The sequence below is a fragment of the Glycine max genome, chromosome 14 (genome assembly GCF_000004515.6).
Source record: "Glycine max cultivar Williams 82 chromosome 14, Glycine_max_v4.0, whole genome shotgun sequence".
In the NCBI taxonomy this organism is placed as follows: Eukaryota; Viridiplantae; Streptophyta; class Magnoliopsida; order Fabales; family Fabaceae; genus Glycine; species Glycine max.
This window is the reverse complement of record NC_038250.2, coordinates 47796401-47815013: the sequence shown is the minus strand read 5'-3', so window position 1 is coordinate 47815013 and position 18613 is coordinate 47796401. Positions and strand designations below refer to the sequence as shown.

General features: G+C 30.5%; 1 protein-coding gene across 2 annotated transcripts; it reads right to left on the bottom strand.

The window, feature by feature from the left end:
* Positions 1-7119: 7119 nt before the first annotated feature.
* LOC102662074 (probable disease resistance protein At4g27220) lies at positions 7120-18351 on the bottom strand. 2 transcript variants are annotated; one of them, XM_006596405.4, is made up of 6 exons: positions 18227-18351; positions 13935-14005; positions 10700-13826; positions 9031-9826; positions 8637-8754; positions 7120-7406 (listed from the first exon to the last, which is right to left on the bottom strand). In XM_006596405.4, the coding sequence occupies exons 3-5, from the start codon at positions 13808-13810 to the stop codon at positions 8714-8716; spliced, it is 3948 nt and encodes a 1315-aa protein (XP_006596468.1). In that variant the 5' UTR covers positions 13811-13826; positions 13935-14005; positions 18227-18351; the 3' UTR covers positions 7120-7406; positions 8637-8713. The 2 variants fall into 2 exon arrangements, with proteins under 2 accessions (XP_006596468.1, XP_040864785.1); XM_041008851.1 differs by having other exon boundaries at positions 8637-8751.
* Between the last annotated feature and the right edge of the window lie 262 nt (positions 18352-18613).

Genomic DNA, 18613 nt, shown 5'->3' with positions numbered 1-18613 from the left:
GTACATAACTTTTTAGCTAAATATTATGTTATGCAAACTAGGGACTAGGGATAATGATGCAATTAAAGGAAAGAATAACTTAATAATATATCTTACATACCTTTGATGGATGTTGTTGTATTTACAAACGGAAATGAAAGTAGTTGATGCTACAGATTAGATACCTTGAACTGTGAGGAAAAAAAAAATAGTATTAGCAATGTGAACAGAGAAACGGCAATAAAACACACACACACATATATATATATTTAAAAATTGAAAAAAACCCTTTGAAAAGATGATTAAAATTTTCATATCCAATTTCTCTTGTACGGTTGTATGAATCTTGAAATCGATTGAGGTATTTTTTTACCTTATATGTTTTAATCAATATAGTTGAAAATATAATTATTTCTTTGAAACATATGTAAGAATTGAATATTTTTATGTAGTAGATTTTACGAAGTCTAATATGTTTTGATCTATGCTTAATTCCATGTTTTCTAAAATCGATTAAGGAATTTAGGCATTGTCGTGAGATCTGACCCCATGATTGTTAGGGAGGTATTGAGTCAGTGGTCTAATCGGTTGGTCAGTAATTATTTTGGTTTAACTTAATATATATTAAAAATTTAAAATTATATATGTATCTATCATTCATAAGTATATAACTAACATTATTTGAGTAAAATTTTTTATCTATACTCCAAATTTAAAATAATAATTGATAATAGTGATACATTAAAATTTGATCGTAGAGGGGCTCCATTTTTTTTTTTGTAAAATCGGTCAAGTCGGACCGGTCCAATTGGAATCTGGTACCTAATCGGTCGAGTTTGGTCAGATCATCTCGGTTTAGTTGCGTGATCGATCCAATAGTAGAATTGGTTTGGTTAAACCACCGGACCCTGGTTGAAACAATCCGACCGTCTGAGATGAAACAGATTTCACAACTATGAAGTTAGGTGGCTTCACTCTTCCAAGCAAGATGTTAAAAAATTGTTTCATTTCGATCAATAATGAAAAAAACTAAATTAGGTCAAGTTTCTAGATTGGGAAAGCTCATTTTTTGATGCATAGGTTTAACATGATCTACTCACTTCTTTCAATCTAGACATTCATTTATTTTAAAAATTTAGGCATTTAGATTGGAATGCATTGATCTACAAAACCTTAATCAATTTTAAGATTCATGGAATCGTATTAGAGAAATTGTGCGCGAAATTTTGAAGTTCTTCACAAAGGGAGTTCTAATTTTATACTCTGAGGGTGAATTTTGATTTGTAGTCCCCTTTTAAGTTTTGATTTGAAATTTTGTCCTGATTTTTATTCTAGTAATTTTAGTCCATTTTTTAAAAATCCACAATTTAGGTTAAATTTCAATTTTTACAAAAATTCTATTTCTATGTTTTAATTAATTAAATTATTTTTATGGTATATTAAATAAATATGTTAGAACTAGAATATAATTGAAATAAAGTAAAAAAAATCACGCAAATTTTTTTTTTAAGAATGCAGTTAGTAAAATTGCAACAAAAAAAAGGGAACAAAAATCACATATCAAGAATTAAAAGAGAATCAAAATAGCATTTTAACATAATATTTGGTTTAGATCATATGTATTTTTCTTTAAAAATAATTCTGTTCACGCCAAGTAAAATCATCATAAGGAACAAAACTATTTCTCCTAATATTTAAGTTGCATTTTAAATATTATTCTGGTGACTAAAAACTGTACCTCTGTTGATTATGTGTGCATAGACATGTCCAAACACATAAGTATTGTTTTGTGTTTTTTTTTTAATTGTCATTATGTGAAAATTATTAACAACGTTAATTCTAAACTGATAGACTGACTAAATTGAAAATTAAAATTAAAATATAAAGAATTAAATTTTTAAAAGATAAAAAATCAAATTAAATGTAAAAAAAATAAGATAATAAAAAACAAATATGTTTTAATTAGCCTAACATTTTTTATATTCATGTTTGTTTATTGTAATTACTTGCCTCCATTTTCAAAGGCAATCAAGCTATTAACCCTTTCAAATGTCAAATAAATTATATATTAATTACTTAATTACTTAATTATATAAATTAATATGTTTTATTAATTCTTCCGATGATTCAAATTATTATAAAAATAAATATTAAATAAGATTTAAACTTAAAGATAATAGGATTTGTTAGAAATTATGATAAAATAGAATTTAATTTGAATTCAAAGATTATATAATACTCATGATGATATTTAGTACAATTAAAACTTAATTTAATTTGTGGGTTTGACCTACTGTGGTGGTCGAAAACAGATGAGTGAGGAGAAGGAAGAAGACGACGAGTCAAAGAAGATGAATGGGGTGAGGTGGTGCGGCCAGGCTGTTGGCAGTGATGGCTGCCACTATGGAGAGAGGCAGCGGTGCTGAGTGACACGGGGGAAGTAGGTGGATCGAGAAGAGGGAGAGGGAGAAGAAGATCGATGAAAACCAAAGTCACTGCATGTTCACGTGGAGGCCACCATGAGTCTTGGTCAACGAGCAACAGAGTGTTATTCCAAGACAAGCCAACCTTAGATTTCATGGTGGAGAACGTGTTGTAGAGGGAATCACTGCTTGTGCTGATTCCCAACTACATTTTGCACTTTTTTTTTCAGGCTTTGGTTTAGATTCGACGATAACCTTTGCTGCTGGCTGGTAGCTCCATTTGCCGATATCTGTTTGGTTTTTTTAAGGTTCTTCACTTGTTTGGTTTCTGGGTTGTGCTTAAATTTTCTCGTTGAATCCAGATTTGTTGGTGAAATACAAAAACGGAAAAAGATTCTGGAGCATCTTACTCGCTATTGGTGTTTCAAGCTTTGTTGTTCCGCAAGGGAGGAGATTCTTTATAAATAAAATGATTGTAGTAACAGATAAATATCCATTATCACAATGTTTAACTTAATTATTTTAAAACATAAAATCTTAACCATGTTAGTATGAAAGGACGAAATTGATTTATTTTTAAAATATAAAGGATAAAAACAAAAATTTTAAAACATAAAGGACCAAGGAGATTATTTAAAATTAAAGCACAAAGGAATCAAAAAGATCTTTAGTAAAAAATAAAAAAGCATTGCATCAAATAAAATAGGAAAAGTAAAGGAAATGAACTAATATCATATAATAAACAAGTTATTAGATTTAACTATTATAAAGTTTAACTTACCTTTTTCTACCAATTTCATGCCTTTATAAGTAATAGTGATTTCAATTTTCATAGTTTTATATCTTCTTGTACATAGAGTTTTGCATTTTGACTCATTAATGGATTAACCTATTTAGGGTAATATTAATCTATCTAATTTTTTTTAAATAAAATAAACTTTTAAGTGGGATGAACATGTCAAATTAAACTTAAAAAAATGCCAGTCTTAGAAAAAAAACATGACATGTAGCAGATTATTAGGCCTTTCCACAAATTGTAATTGACATGGCAAATATACAAATGCAACTCTATACATTAATATTATGTGATTATTAGTATTTTTTTGGGGGAAAAAACGAAGATAGTATTTATTATAAAATATTTAATATACTTTTCACCATTCAAATATGCTGTTAATATATTAAAGGTGCAACTCTATTTATAACTTCAAAAGATCAGCAACTTATATTATTAAAATGGACGTAAAATATGAATTGTCGAAGTTAAACAAAATCTAAACTAAATTGAAGATTTGAATTGGGATGCGTACCTTAAGATATGTGCAGATATGATGGCGAGAAGGTAAAGAATTTAGAAACAGCCTTTATTGCTGCGAATCACAATATTAATTGAATGAGTTGGAGTTGCAATTTTAAAGAATGAAAATGTTGATGCGAGATAGGAAAAATCAAAGATTGATGAGTGAAGAAGTATAAAAATATGTATTGTTGTTAAATGAAAGAATAAAACTTGGAAGTTCATCCTTCCATAGTTAGCAAAGTAAGGAATTAATAAAGATGCAGGTTATTCCTTATTTTTTTGGGGGTTCATGAATAGGAATAAATACTTTTTAAACTTTGTTATGTTTGTGCTTTGCACAAAAAAATAGATACAAGTAAAGAAACGAGGACAAAAGGTTTGATTCCTATACATGACTTCATATATATTAATAAATCAGATGAAATTTTATGGTAAGCAAATTGAAAAAAAAAAAATACTAGCTTATATACATCGAACAATTCTTTCCTGGTCGACCTCTAATATTTACAGTAAAAAAAGTCTCCATATAAATCAATTAATTATTGTGAAGAATATATCAGAATAACCAATAAGACCAAATGCAAGGATCAGATAATTAGAGTAAAACGTTAAATAACAAAAATGTCAGTGTTATTGTTGTCGTTTAATTAAATGTTGTGGGGCTGTAAGGAATATGGGATGGATTTAGTTAGTTTTTGTGAACTTGGTGTTTTGGTTAGTATGTATTTTCCCTCAGATTTTTGGGTTAAAATTAATACCGGTATTTGTTGGATTATAAATATGAGATAAAGTTTCACATTGGACAAAAGTAAAAAAATAAAGTATCATATAAATGAGTCCGAGATGTTCTCAAGGAAAAAAAATACATCTTGACAAGATTTACACAAACAAAAACTGGTCAGACATGAGAGAGAAGTGTGTGGTATGGGGTATACTTGCCTAAACTTTTTAAGTTCTGATTTTGGCATCTCTGGTGCCCTTTAATTAATATATATTGCTTTTTGCCGACGAAAAGAAAAACAAGACTTCCCAGGGACTTCAAGAATATTTTGATAGAGAGTGACTCTTAAATAACGACTATCAAGCTCAAGGCAGAATGAATTTGCTTCTGTTTCACCCTTTTTATCTATTGAAAAAAAAAGGACTTAGGCCCACTTCTTAATTAAGAAGATTTAAGATTGTGTTTGGCCAATCATTTTAATTAGTTATACGTTATTTGATAAATTTATAAATTTGTTTGACTAAACAAAGATATTTGGTCATTAATAAACAGAGCTATTTCTCTAATATATAGTATCTTTTCATATGCTATTAATTTGAACAACATTTGAATTTATTAGTTTGTCCTACTGGGAAACAGGTACTTCAATATAGATAAGTAAGGGGCCTTAGTTAGTTTGTTACCTCAATCAGGAATAGCGACCTTGTAACTGCATGCATATGTGCCCTATAAGTAATTAGTCCTAGTGGGTCACTTATATATTCACACTAATTCCATGGCAAGTTAAAATAGTATCTTGCAATCAATAATGGAAGTTTAATTCCCTTCCTCTCTTCAATGCCAAGTATGAACAAGTTGGAGAGGCTTCATTTTTCTTGAATTGGCTTCTTTAGGAAAGCATCTAAGAATGTTTGCTGAAGTGACTTGCGTCACATAATTGAGGGAGAAAATCCCTTGATATTCTCCTCCATCAAGGCTAGCTGAGTTCTATAAAATGCAAGAGCCTACGGCTGATGTGTCAAGATATCCTTCATTTGTATTGATATTTAAAATGAACTTTCCATTTCATAGTATTAATAGCTTAACAATCAAATTAACTCTCATTTTGATCTTTTGTGCTTGATGTTTGATACCATATTCTCATCTTACGCGCTGAAAATAACAACATTTTTCTTAGTTTTGATCTCAATAAGGTTTTGTTGCTCTAAAATATATCAATTCAACCTCCTCCAGAGCAAGAATTCCCTAACAAAATGTAGTCAAGCAAAGTGTCCTTAATTTGATCACTAAGGAATAACGATGAGGGGCAAAATTAGCAGCTTCCTTGTTTGCTTTTCTTTGGAGACATTTTTCCTCTTTTTACCTAACCACGTACGACAGTGAGGAAAGTTAATTAGTACTCATTTTTCCCACTTTTTTTTTTTTTCCTTTCAAACGTTTGGAAGAATTTATTTACAGTTTAGTTAAATTGATATTGTAACTTAAACACTTTATTTCAATAAGGTGTTCAAGATTACTTATGTAAACACCCTACAAATTATGTGAAAATGTTTAACCTTATTTTCTCGACCACTATAAAAACGGCTTATACATAAATATTTGCATTCATGAACTCTACTTCCTTATTCTTCATTCTGATGATTATTTCTCGGAGAAAATGCCTCATAGACTCCAAATTAAATAAACTTGACTTTTGTGTATCTCATTTCAGATACAACTCAACCGAGGAAAAATTCAAATCTAAGCCCATTCGCGCTTACTTTTGCATAAACAATGTAACCAGCCAATAATAATGTGTATTATTAATTATGCACACACACTCACGCACACATGCACACACTCATATGCACACAGACACACACCAAGATTGTTTATATTAAATTGAAGACATGCGCACACACATACCAGGATCCTTTTTGTTAAATTGAACAACAAGAAAATAACCAATGATTCATATTTTGAAATATTTATATTATATTAATTTTAATTTATATAAATAAAGTAGTAAATGATTTTTTATTAATTTAAAACTTATTATATATGATTTATCAGAAAGAGACTTTAAATCTAACAATAATTTTAACAATACATTATTCAATTAAAAGTTATGATGATATAATAATTATTAAAATTATATAGTATAATTTTATCCTTTGTGATGTCTATAGTGCTTTCAATGTTGCATTATCTAGTGCTTAACTTGTCTGATACAAAAGTTTTTAGAAAACATGAACCTGAAGAAATTAAACAAGAAGAGGTGGGATGTAATCAGCATTTTGTTACATATTATATAATATTAATCACCATTTTTTTCCTTTCTTTATGCGATCTTATCATTTGTAAGTGGCATATATTTTTGTGTAAAGACTGTCATGTTGTTCAAATTAAAATGCCTAACTTTTTCTACCCATGTTGGTACATAAGGTGTTCTGTTCTGTTTTGGACTCTGACAACGTACTGCTCAATTTACTTGGTTCCACATTAGGCTCTCAGGATTTGGGAGGATTTAAAGGATTTCAAAAAAATTGGCTAAATCACAAGTTGGAAAGCCGCTAATAGATTGTTTGCCAAGGTGACTTGCTTTTCATAAAGACCTATATGGTTTCATAACATAAATATCTTAACAATCAAACTTTCAGGTTGATCTTTAAGTCGCAAACAATGCATTGTTAAAGTGTAATATTGGTACTTTCATCTGTAAATGCTACAAATTGATTAAATTTACATTATGGTTTTACTGTTTCAAGTACCAAAAGCAAGTTCAGAGTTTATAACAACGCTGCTAGAAATATTTTTACAATGAATAAAGCAAATAATTCAAGCTTAACCTTAAATCTTAACACAACACTCACGTGAAAGTAACTGGTTTACATTAATTAACACACAACTTGATATGTACATGGCAACAAACTTGAACAATCCTTGAGCTTTCAAGAGCATGAAACGAAAGACAAATTGAAGTTGTTTTCTGGATCAAGAAGTCCTAGCATCAACAAGACAGGGAGTAAGTTGCACATTTGAAGTCACTAAATTAACTCATCAGATGCATGCATGACCTGAAATCTCTGTTTTGTGCTTACAAATCAATTACGTGTCGCACCTTTGATACATTTTTGTTAATTATCAGATGAAATTTTGAAATAAGAGACTTAGTTTGTAGAATAATTCGCAAAATATAAGAATTAATGCACACAATTACAATCAAGGAGACAAACTGCTTAGGGAACAAAAGTTCTAAAATAGTTTTTTATCAGAAAGAAAAGATGTTGCAATGCTTGACAAAGCATATTTGCAAATTAAGAAGCACAAGTTGGCCACAAACGTCTCTTGTATGCAGCCACTGTCGAATATTTCTTGATAAAAAAGTATTAGTTTAATAATATTATTATATTACATGTTCATGACTATAAGAGGCCATGGGTTGTAGGATGATTTGTATAAATAAGTGAAAAAGAATTGAGTTATTAACCCTCCCATTCTGCTTTCATGTGTGCATGAGTTAAGTGAAAAAATAGTTTGAGAATTATTATGGTGTACCATACAAAGCTTACATTTTCTAACATTTTTATTATTAGAAGGGACCCGTGACTGGGAAAGGGAAACTTAAGGGTAGATGAAGAAGGAAGTGGGAAGAGGTCCCATGCTCGAATCTTCCCAATAATATTTTAAAAAAATTTATCAAACTAACTTTTGCTTATAGCAACACATTTTTATTATTAGACTTAAAAAAAGTCACAGTGACCATGATAATGGTAATTTTCTTCAATTTAAAAAATGACTTATATCAATTTCAAATGGGACTATGACTAGTATTATATATCTCTTTCTACAATACTTATTTTAATAGACTGAAATATTATCGACATAATCCTGTTGTGTATTGCTAAAGAATTATAAAGAAAAGACTTAAATATGTTTGTTTCTTAACAAATATATAATTTCTGCATTTATTTTTTAATAATTTTTTATTTTGTATTGAGTTTCTAATAAAATAATATTTTTATTTTTATTCTTAACTTTTTTTTCCTTGAAAAAAAATCATTTATATTAATTGAGACTAAAATCAAATAATAAAAATGTGAAGGATAAAAATAAAATTATTAATTTATTAAGAATTCAATGTATAGTAAAAATTTATTAAAAGAAAAATTTTAAAATTATATATTTATCAGGAATTAAAACATAATTAAATGAAAAGAAAAATGTTACGTACCTGATAACCTCTTCCTACGTATGTAAATCAGTTGGGCGACAACTTCAAGCACTTTTGACAGTACGTAATACCATTGTCTAATCAGAGCTGCATTCTCCACTCCATTCCATTTCTTCTTCTTTTTAAATGTGTTAACAAATTAAGAACAAGTCCACCATTAGTTGTATCTAGAAAGAACTTCCTCTAGTATATATGAATGCAATTACATATGTTGCAGAATGATAAAAGCAAGAGTATAAAATTAGAGCAACTATTTCTATTCTTAAAGCCTTATGAGAGGACTTTCTCATCGAGCAAAGTTTAACATAAAACTTCATGATAAAATAATATTTAACTTAACAATGTGATCCAAGGCATAAAAATTGTGCCTGGAAAAAGGACATGAGAGTTTTACCTGGGTATAGATATAAACTTGGAGCATATTTAGGACAATCTGTTATAGTCTGTTCAAAATTATTTGTTAACTTAAATCCATGGTGAATCTCTTTGAAATTTGGCAAACTTGTGAAATTTATATGTGTTAGGTTGCGCAACAGTACTTGTTCTCCATCCTTAGCAGTTCCTTCTTGACCATCATCACCAGCTTCATGTTCAAAAGCAAAAATCTTCTCTAATTGAGAGCAGTCTGCTATATCCAAATCAGCCAGACTGGGGAAATGACCAGCCACAAAATTATAAAAAAGACATTTCAACTTGTTGCAGTTTTCAACTTCAATCCACTCCAAATTTGGGAAGCACACTTGTTGGGAACAAGTATATAGGCATTTGAATTCTTCTGAATCACCTGAATCAAATATGTGCTCTAATTCCTCACAATTACTTATTCTCAATGTTTTCAGCATTGGTAAGCTTCTAACAATGGTAGGGGAGAAGATGGTTTTCAATTTTGGACATCCATTCACATAAATCATGTCAAGCATCTGGAGGCTTAGAAAATTTGTGGGGCCCTTCCATATGAACTTGAGCTCAGGTAGATCAAATAAGGTGAGATCAACTAGACCCATGTTCAATGGAACTAATTCTCTAATGCTTCCAGGTTCGCTGATTTGGAATTTGAAAAGACCTTTTACTCCAACAATATCATTCAAATTAAGGTATTTAAGTTTGAGGACATCTTTAAGTTCGGGGGCAATCGTTTGATCGTTCAATTGGTGGAACATGGTGGCAACCAACCATAGTATATCCTTCTCCTATATACAAATTAAGACATTTCATTGTTAGTCTACTACATTTGATAATTCAATTTGTTGGAATTTCCAAATTAAACCAAAGATAGAACACACCAGTAAAAAGAGCACCTTTTTAGTATAAGGGCACAACTTGTTTAAAACGAAAGTAGCTATCAGAATTTTTAAAAACAATTGTAAAATGTACTAACTGTGTGTAGTAATTTTTCTTAAAATAAAAAGCGCTAGTTGTGAGGTACAAATTGAGTCAATAAGTGTTCGTTTACAGGAATAAGTAGGTAATATTGTTAAATAAAATTCAAACACTTCTAATAAAAAATTATATACCTATCCTTCACAATACACATGCATGTTCAATTATATTACTATATTTAATAAAGACCTAAGTTATCTATTATTTTATCAATCTATTTATAATTTACAATATCTTTCATTAAGGGAGCATACGTATGAAAGGGAGAAATTCCAGCTGTTATGAGATCCACAGCTAGCTGTAACTCAGTTTAAATAAAAGTTGAAGCATGGATTATAGCGTTGATATCTCAGTTTAAACTCCAACAAGAGAACGACCATAGCTCATATCTCTAGTTTATTGCCCACTTCTTTCATTACGAAATATGAAAAAAAAATAATCTTAAAATGATTAAAAAAAATATTAAAGCTGGAATAGATCAAGTAGTTTATACTAAAATTAAAATTAAAAAATTTGTGTTCTAGCCATGAAAGGTTAATAAATGTCCATAAGTCACGGTTCAGCTAAACCCCTCAAAATGCATTAATGAATTAACAAACAATAACTATTTTTTTAATTAACCAAACTCATTTATTTATGTGCTATTATAGAAACCTTCATATTCAAATTAAATAATATATTACCATTGGAGTTGTGTCTGGCTGCAGATTTGAATCAATCACCGCCATATGCAGAAAAAAATTTGACAATCTTGGACAATTTTGGCAGATTAACTTTTCCAAATTTGGTAAACGTGGATGACAATATTTAGGCCAAATTTCAACCAGATTCGGTAATGACTTTAAATGGAGCTCACCCAAATAGAGCAAATTGATGTCAACTTTAGTTTGACGGTGACTCTGGTGCTGGTACACTCTAAGATCATGTTCCTTTTCATTGCCAAATACATACTTCAACTCATTACATTCTTCAATGTCCAGTTCTTCCAAACTTGCTAGCCCATGAGCACAACACATAGGGAATATATATTCCAACCCCTGACATCGACGAATAGTAAGTGTCCCTAATTTTGGGAGCATCAAAGAGGTATGACTTTGGCTGCTAACATAATCAACACTCCCTTCTTCCACTTCTTCTATTATGTGCTTCAATTCATAGCATTCAGATATTCTCACTTCTTCTAGCAGCTCTAGAGTTTGGACAATGGATGGCTTGAAGATAAAAGTTAGCATCGGGCAATTATATATTCTCAAGACCTTGAGATGGCATAGCTTTGAGTTCTTGGGAAAGGAAATATTGTACAATTGTCTGCAATAGTCTATGTTTAGAATTTCTAAACTTTTGAGAGAGCATCTGGAAGAGGGGTCATGAAACACTTCTTCAAGGTTATCCAATTGAGACAACCTTAAAATGACTAGGCTGAAGAACGCATCTTCAGTTTGCAGCGGATCAACATTGGTACTATCAAAGAGGCATTCTATCTCTGGACAATATTCTAACTTTAGGAAAATCAAGTGATTCATGCCTTGTGGATCCATGGATGGGATTACATTTTTGTAACCTCCCTTAAGGTACCTCAATTCAAGGTACTCTGCTTTTTGAAAGAAATCCTTAATTGGTAATGATATAAAACTTTGAACTGAGGCATTAAAACCATCTATGCATAAAGCTCTAGTTGGTCTATGTTCTTCCAACATGTCAGTCGGCAGGTGCCAGGGGTACATTTTATAAATTAAAACATACCTCTCTAATCTTGAGAAAGAGATATTATGCGGAGATTCCTCATATGCATATGAATTTATATACAAATACAATTCATTCAGCTGCAAACATCTTCCTATAACCTCGTAAGCATTTTTTGTCTGAAGGAAACAATGGAACAAATCCAGAAGCTTCAATTTCTTTAATGACGCGATTCCATTAGGCAATTCTATGAAAGAAGAACCACGCAAGTCAAGAATCTCAAGTGCTTTTAGGCTTTCCAAAATGGAGATGTCACCTAATTGATAGCCTCTCAAGCATAGAGTATGAAGATATTTTAATGACTCGATTGACTGTGGCAGTGACAAGTTGCGATATGATGGAATTTTTGTCCACCAGGATCCCCACTTATAGCTAGATGTCAAGAATGCCAGGATTTTAATCATTTTTAGCCTTTCAAAACAAGCATTTGATACTTCAAAGGCAACCTTGGGAGAATGAAACAAGAGAATTTCAAGTGATGGACAATTCAATTGATCATCATCAAGAAGCTGGCCATTTTTCAAATCCCATAAGGATATTGCCCTCTTATCTTTTATGGTTTCATCCTCTATCAACATTCTTGGATCCATTCCAGTACTTGCCAAAATTGCTTGACCCCTTTCAGATGCTATCCACAAGGCTACATCACGAACCATGTCATGCATTTTCACTCTTTCTTTTTTACTGGCCTGCAACAACAAAAAAGAATCAATGAGGATGCTAACAGCTGTCTGCATCTCCCTCCTTGCTTTCACCATTGTTCCAAAAGTCCCAGTTAGGCCCATTCCCTTTCCAAATCGAAATAAATCTTCCAAATCAATTTCATGATCCTCTGGAAATATAGAGCACAACAAGAACAAGGACTTGGCTAGTTGATTTGTCAAATTATCATAACTTAATTGCAGACAAGCATAAGGACTTCTTAAGCCTTTTGGAATATCCAGTGGTTTGGAATCTTCTAGTCTTGACAGTGCGGACTCCCACTCTTCAAAAGTTTTGCCCTTTAATGTGCTTCCCACCGTCACAATTGCAATAGGCAATCCTTTACATTCATCAACAATTTTTGTTGCAACGCCTTTCAATACATATGGGGACTCACCAGTTATGTTTGCATTCAATTTGAACAAATCCCAAGCTTCCTCACCAGTTAAGAGATTGAGCTCAATTATTGTTTGGCATTGCATGGAAATGCATACTTCTCTACTCCGAGTGGTTAAGAGTACTCCACACCCCTTATTATTTTCATTGTATGGAATACCTATAGCTTCAAAGTCTAGGTTTTCCCATACATCATCCAAGATTAGTAGAGTTGTGCCTGTCCTTAATCTCTCTGATAGTCTTTGTGCTCTGCCTTCCTCTGATTCTTCCACAAATTTCAAACCCAAGTTATCAACAATTTGCAATTGGATGCTTCTAATATTTGGAGTTTGAGAGACTGTTGCCATGACAACCTTCTCAAAAAGTTTTAACTCCTCAGCTTTCTTACCAACTTCTTTCGCCAAAGTAGTTTTTCCTGAGCCTCCTAGTCCAACTAGTCCAATCATGGAAACACTTTTATCCTTTAAAGCTTCCAAAAGGTTCTCATAAGTCGATTCTCTTGATTTGAAAAGAACAAAATCTTTGGATGAATAGTACTTCATTCCTGGAAGTTCGGCAATCTTAGAAAATGGATCAAACTTGCTGTTGTGGTTGAGTTGAGCCATTTTCTCAATTTTTCTTGCTATTTTTTTTGTAAGAAAATATTGGAATTGCCTTCTGAAATAGCTCTTGCTTACTTCCGAAATTCTTTCTTGAAGCATATGCACTTCTTCTAAGACTTTCTCAACATCTTTCAGCCACTTCTCAACTGCTGGTTCAATTATTTCCGTCCTCATAATAGCTTCTTCAACTCGTTCCTTCACACTGTTTCGGGTTAATTCCAATTCTTCCTTGGCATTTGGAAGATTCCCAGCAATGTTGTTGAAACAACACAAGTATTGAGCATGGTGTAAAATTGGGCCCACTGTATATTCTGCTAACTTTGCTACGATGGAAACAACGATATCCCCCATTTGTAATTGCAGAGTCCTAATCATGAATGAGTACATCATATTTTAGCTTAATATTATGTTAAGCAAACTAGGGAGTAGTGATGCAATTTAAGGAAAGAATAACGTAATAATATCTCTTACATACCTTTGATGGATGTTGTACTTAAAAACGGAAGTGAAAGTAGTTGACGTTGCAGATTGGATAAGTTTCTCGAACTATGGGCAAAAAAGTAGTATTAGCACTATAAACATAGAACTACAATAGCATATGGTATGTGAAAATATTTATATAATAACATTTAGGTTAAATTACACATTTGGATTTTTAAAATTCAGTTTGATCTGTTTTTTTTAAAATCTATTTCATCTTTTATCTTTTAAAATTGGTTCCATTTAGTTTTTTCATTTGTTTAGAATTTAATGTTATTAATATTTTTAACATAACCATGGTTAAAATCATCACACAACAATACTCACATGTCTAGAAGTATTTTCACATGATCAAAAAGTGACATTATTTAGTTGTCACAATAATATTTGAAAATTAAAAAAATGAAAATACCTTTGTGAAAACGATTAAAATTTTTGTACTTACTTCTCTCTGGAATGATCTCACATGAATCTTAAAATTAATTAAGGGGGTTTTGTTATCGTATGTGTTTCCATCAATATAGTTGAAAAAAGAAATTATTTTGTTGAATCATGTGTGAGAATCAATTCTAAAACAAGTTCAGTGACCGATGAAAACAATTGCTATAGTGGATTTTATGAAATCCAATTTGTTTCACTCTATGCTTTAAGTCCATGTTTTATGCAATTGATTGAGGAATCAGGCCGCCTCTCTTCCAAGAAATATAGTAAACAAAAATCATTCCAATGAACAACGAAAGAACAAATTGGGTCAAGTTTCTAGGTTAGAGAAACTTATTTTCTGATGCACATGTTTAACATTATTTATTCAACTTTTTCGATCTAGATATCCATTTTTTTTATACAAAATTTAGGTATTTAGATCAAAATACGTTGATCTACAAAAATCTTAATCAATTTTAAGATTAAAGAAATTATATTACAGAAATTGAGCATGAAAATTTTAAAGTTCTTCACAAAGGGGTTTAATTTTATAATTTGAAGGGTACATTGGAATTTGAGGTCCCATTTAAGTTTTGATCCACAATTTTAGTCCTCACATTTTTTAAAAATTTATAATTTTGATTTAATCTTAGTTTTTAAAAATGTTTATTTCTCTTTTATGTTTTAATTAATGAAATTAATTTTTATGGTATATTAAATAAATAGTTAGATCTAGGCGGGTTGAATAGAAACAAAATAAAAGAAATTGAACATATACAAAATTTAGGATTGAACCTAAATTATAGGTTTTCTAAAATGTGGTTAATAAAATAGTGGAAAAAAAATAGGAGGATCAAAATTACGGATCAAGAATTAAAAGAGAATCAAAAATTGTAATTTAGCATAATTTTTTGTCTAGACCATAGGTACCCTCCAATGAAGGAATTTCTAGCTATGAGCCACATACAACTACTATCAACAACAAAGTTCTCCCTCCGAGTATTCAATGTAGTAGCATTTCAAATATTATTGTGGTGACTAATAAGTGCCACTTTTTCAATTTTGTGTGCATAAAAATGTTGAGGGGCATAAGTATTATTTTGTGATAGTTTTTAACCATCATTATATTAAAATTGTTAACAGTTTTAATTCTAACCTAATAGATGGACCTAATTGGACCAAACTTAAAAGATAAAGGATTAAATTAATTTTTTAAAAGGATAAAAGACAAAACTGAATATAAAACAATAAGATAAATAACCAAATGTATTACTTAGCCTAACATTTATTATTTTAATATTTGTTTACTGTATGTACAAAAAATATAGACAAGTAATATAAATATGCTACTTGTCTTTTAAGAAAATAGGTGATTGAGATTAAAATACTTAAAGATTCAAATTAAAATCTTGTATAATTATCAAATCTTTAAAATATTCACCAAACAAAAATCAAATCTATAAAAAATATCAATTATCATGTATTAAAATATCTCAATTATCATATCACTCTTCTTCAAGATTACAATTCATCACCACCATAACCACTATGATTGTCACCACCTCCACCATCTTGATCGTCATGGTTGTTGTCACCGCCATCATCGCCAATGTGCAAAAATGGTTATGACGGCAGCGATAATTGTTGCAGCAATCATGGTAGTGACAATGACAATAATCATGACGGTAAGGTGATGCTGGTCATATTGGTGGTGGCATGTGTAAATGATCAAGGCGACGACAACAACAATGACAATCATGGTGGTGGTTGTAATGGTAGTAGTGATGGTCATAGTGATCATGATGGGTTAATTGAGATATTTTAAAAATTGATAATTGAGATCTTTTATAGATTTAGTTTTTTGCTTCATAAATATTTTAGATATTTGATAGTTATATTAGAATTTAATTTGAATTTTATAATATTTTAATTTCAACCATATACTATTTTGAATCTTGATCTAATGATTGTTATTAGTTGTTCTCATATTCTCACATATAATCGTGTTCTTAGACTTAAAGATAATACTATAGTGATATCAATAATATTTTTTATTTAAAAAATGATATCAGTAATATTTTAAAGATAATAGGATTTGTTAAAACTTAACATAAAATATTATTTAATTTGAATTTAAAGATAATACTATACTCATGAAAATAAATAATACAATTTAATGTAATTGAAAAATGACATTAACCATTTAAATTTAAAATTAAATATATTTTCACAAAGTATCTCCATTACATAATAGTTGATAATATATTTAAGGTAATAATTTATTTGTTTCCTTATCTTATTTTTTCATTTAATTTAATAGTTTCTTTTTTCAAAAAAAGGAAGGTATTTTATCTTCTAAAATGTTCAGTTTAAGCTTTTATCTTTAAGGTTAACACTATTACCATCCACTCATCCACTCTTTTCTTCATTTTGTCTGTTGTGTACCTACCATTATATACTTTTTTTTTCTCAAATCAAACATTCCAAGTCTTTTCCCCCAAATTTTAATCCAAGACCCAAACCCATGAGGAAGAATGAGTTTTCCAGCATATTTACTTTTCGACGAAGCCATGCCTATGAAATAGTGTCAAACATGTGTTTTGGTGAACAAAGACAACCTTCATTTTGGGACCAAGCCAGCAACATGGGAAGGACCATCGCGCCTGCGATCTCCTTCTCATCATCACTAACGCCGATAAGTTCATGGTGAGATGCTCGACCTTCCTCCACTAGACAGGGCAATAAAACCTGTATCTGTGGATATCCATCTGAATCCGTTCTGATATTGACGGGTAATATCCAAGTTGATCGGGTTTGGGTTTGGATTTTTCTCGATAACCAAAAGTCGGGTACGGGTATAGGATTATTACATTTGTCCCGATCCTGAACCTGGACCCTCCCGGCCACTTAAAATTTTTGCATAATTTAATCAAAAGACCTAGAATTTTTATTACTTCTTAATTTTATTTTAGAATATTTACTTAGTTTTAACGATTTTTGTAGACACGTGCATTATAATAAATTTATTGACATATATGTAGTTAAAAATAAATGTTTAACAATCAATTTATATTTTCTAAAATCAAAATTTTAATATTTTTTTATAAAAAAAATATTTTTCTAATTTGAATCGGGTACGGGACGGGCTCGGGGATACCCAATACCCAATGGGTACGGGGATGAGAAAATAAATTTTAATCCGTCGGGTATCGGATACGGGTACGAGGACATGTTAGGAAGTCAGGATCGGAGATTGGGGGAGACAATACCCGTCTGTGCCCCGCTCCATTGTCATGTCTATCCTCCACCACCATCGACTCCGATCTCACAGAGTTGGCGCCTGCAAGAGCCTCTCCCTTTTTGGAACCATCATAACATGAGATGGATTTGTGATTTGTTATTTGTTATTTGGTTTCTTGATTTGTGGTTCTTGAATTATCTTAGCTTCTTGATGTTTTTTGTTCTTGTGTTTATAGAAAGGAGATGTTTTGAAAGAAGAAGAAAAATTGTATTTTGTGATAATTTTTAGTTACCATTTAATAATTTTATATTATTAATTGTGTTAAGTTTATCTAATGGAATGACTAATTTAAAATTTTTAATTAAGATAAATAATTAAAGTAAAAAATCTTAAAAATAAAGTATTAGATTAAAAAAAAAAGATAGGAGACCAAATAAATTATTTGGCCTATATTTAACGGTGTGACTTTGTTGTTATATAGTCGTCAAAAGAAAATTTTTATTGTTATAACTTCATAAGATCAACAACTTACATTATTAACATGGATGCAAAACATATATGAATTGTAGAAGTTAAACAAAATCTAAACTAATTAAACTGAAGATTTGAATTGAGATGCATACCTCAAGATATGTGCAGATATGATGTCAAGAAGGTCCAGAATTTAGATACAGCCTCATTGCTGCGAATCACAATATTAATGGAATAATGTGGAGTTGCAATTTTAAAGAATGAAAATGTTGATGAGAGATAGGAAAAATCAAAGTTAGATGAGAGAAGAAGTATTTAAATATGTATCGCCAAATGAAAGAATAAAACTTAAAGACGAAGTTTATCTTTCCATAGTTCACAAGTAAGGAATTGATAAAGATCCAGGTTATTCTTTAATTTTATGGGGGTTCATGAATAAGAATGAATTCTTTTTCAACTTTGTTACATTTGTGCTTCGGGCCCGGCACTCACCCGTTATCATGTGAGAAATATATACAATAAACAAGGATAAAAGATTT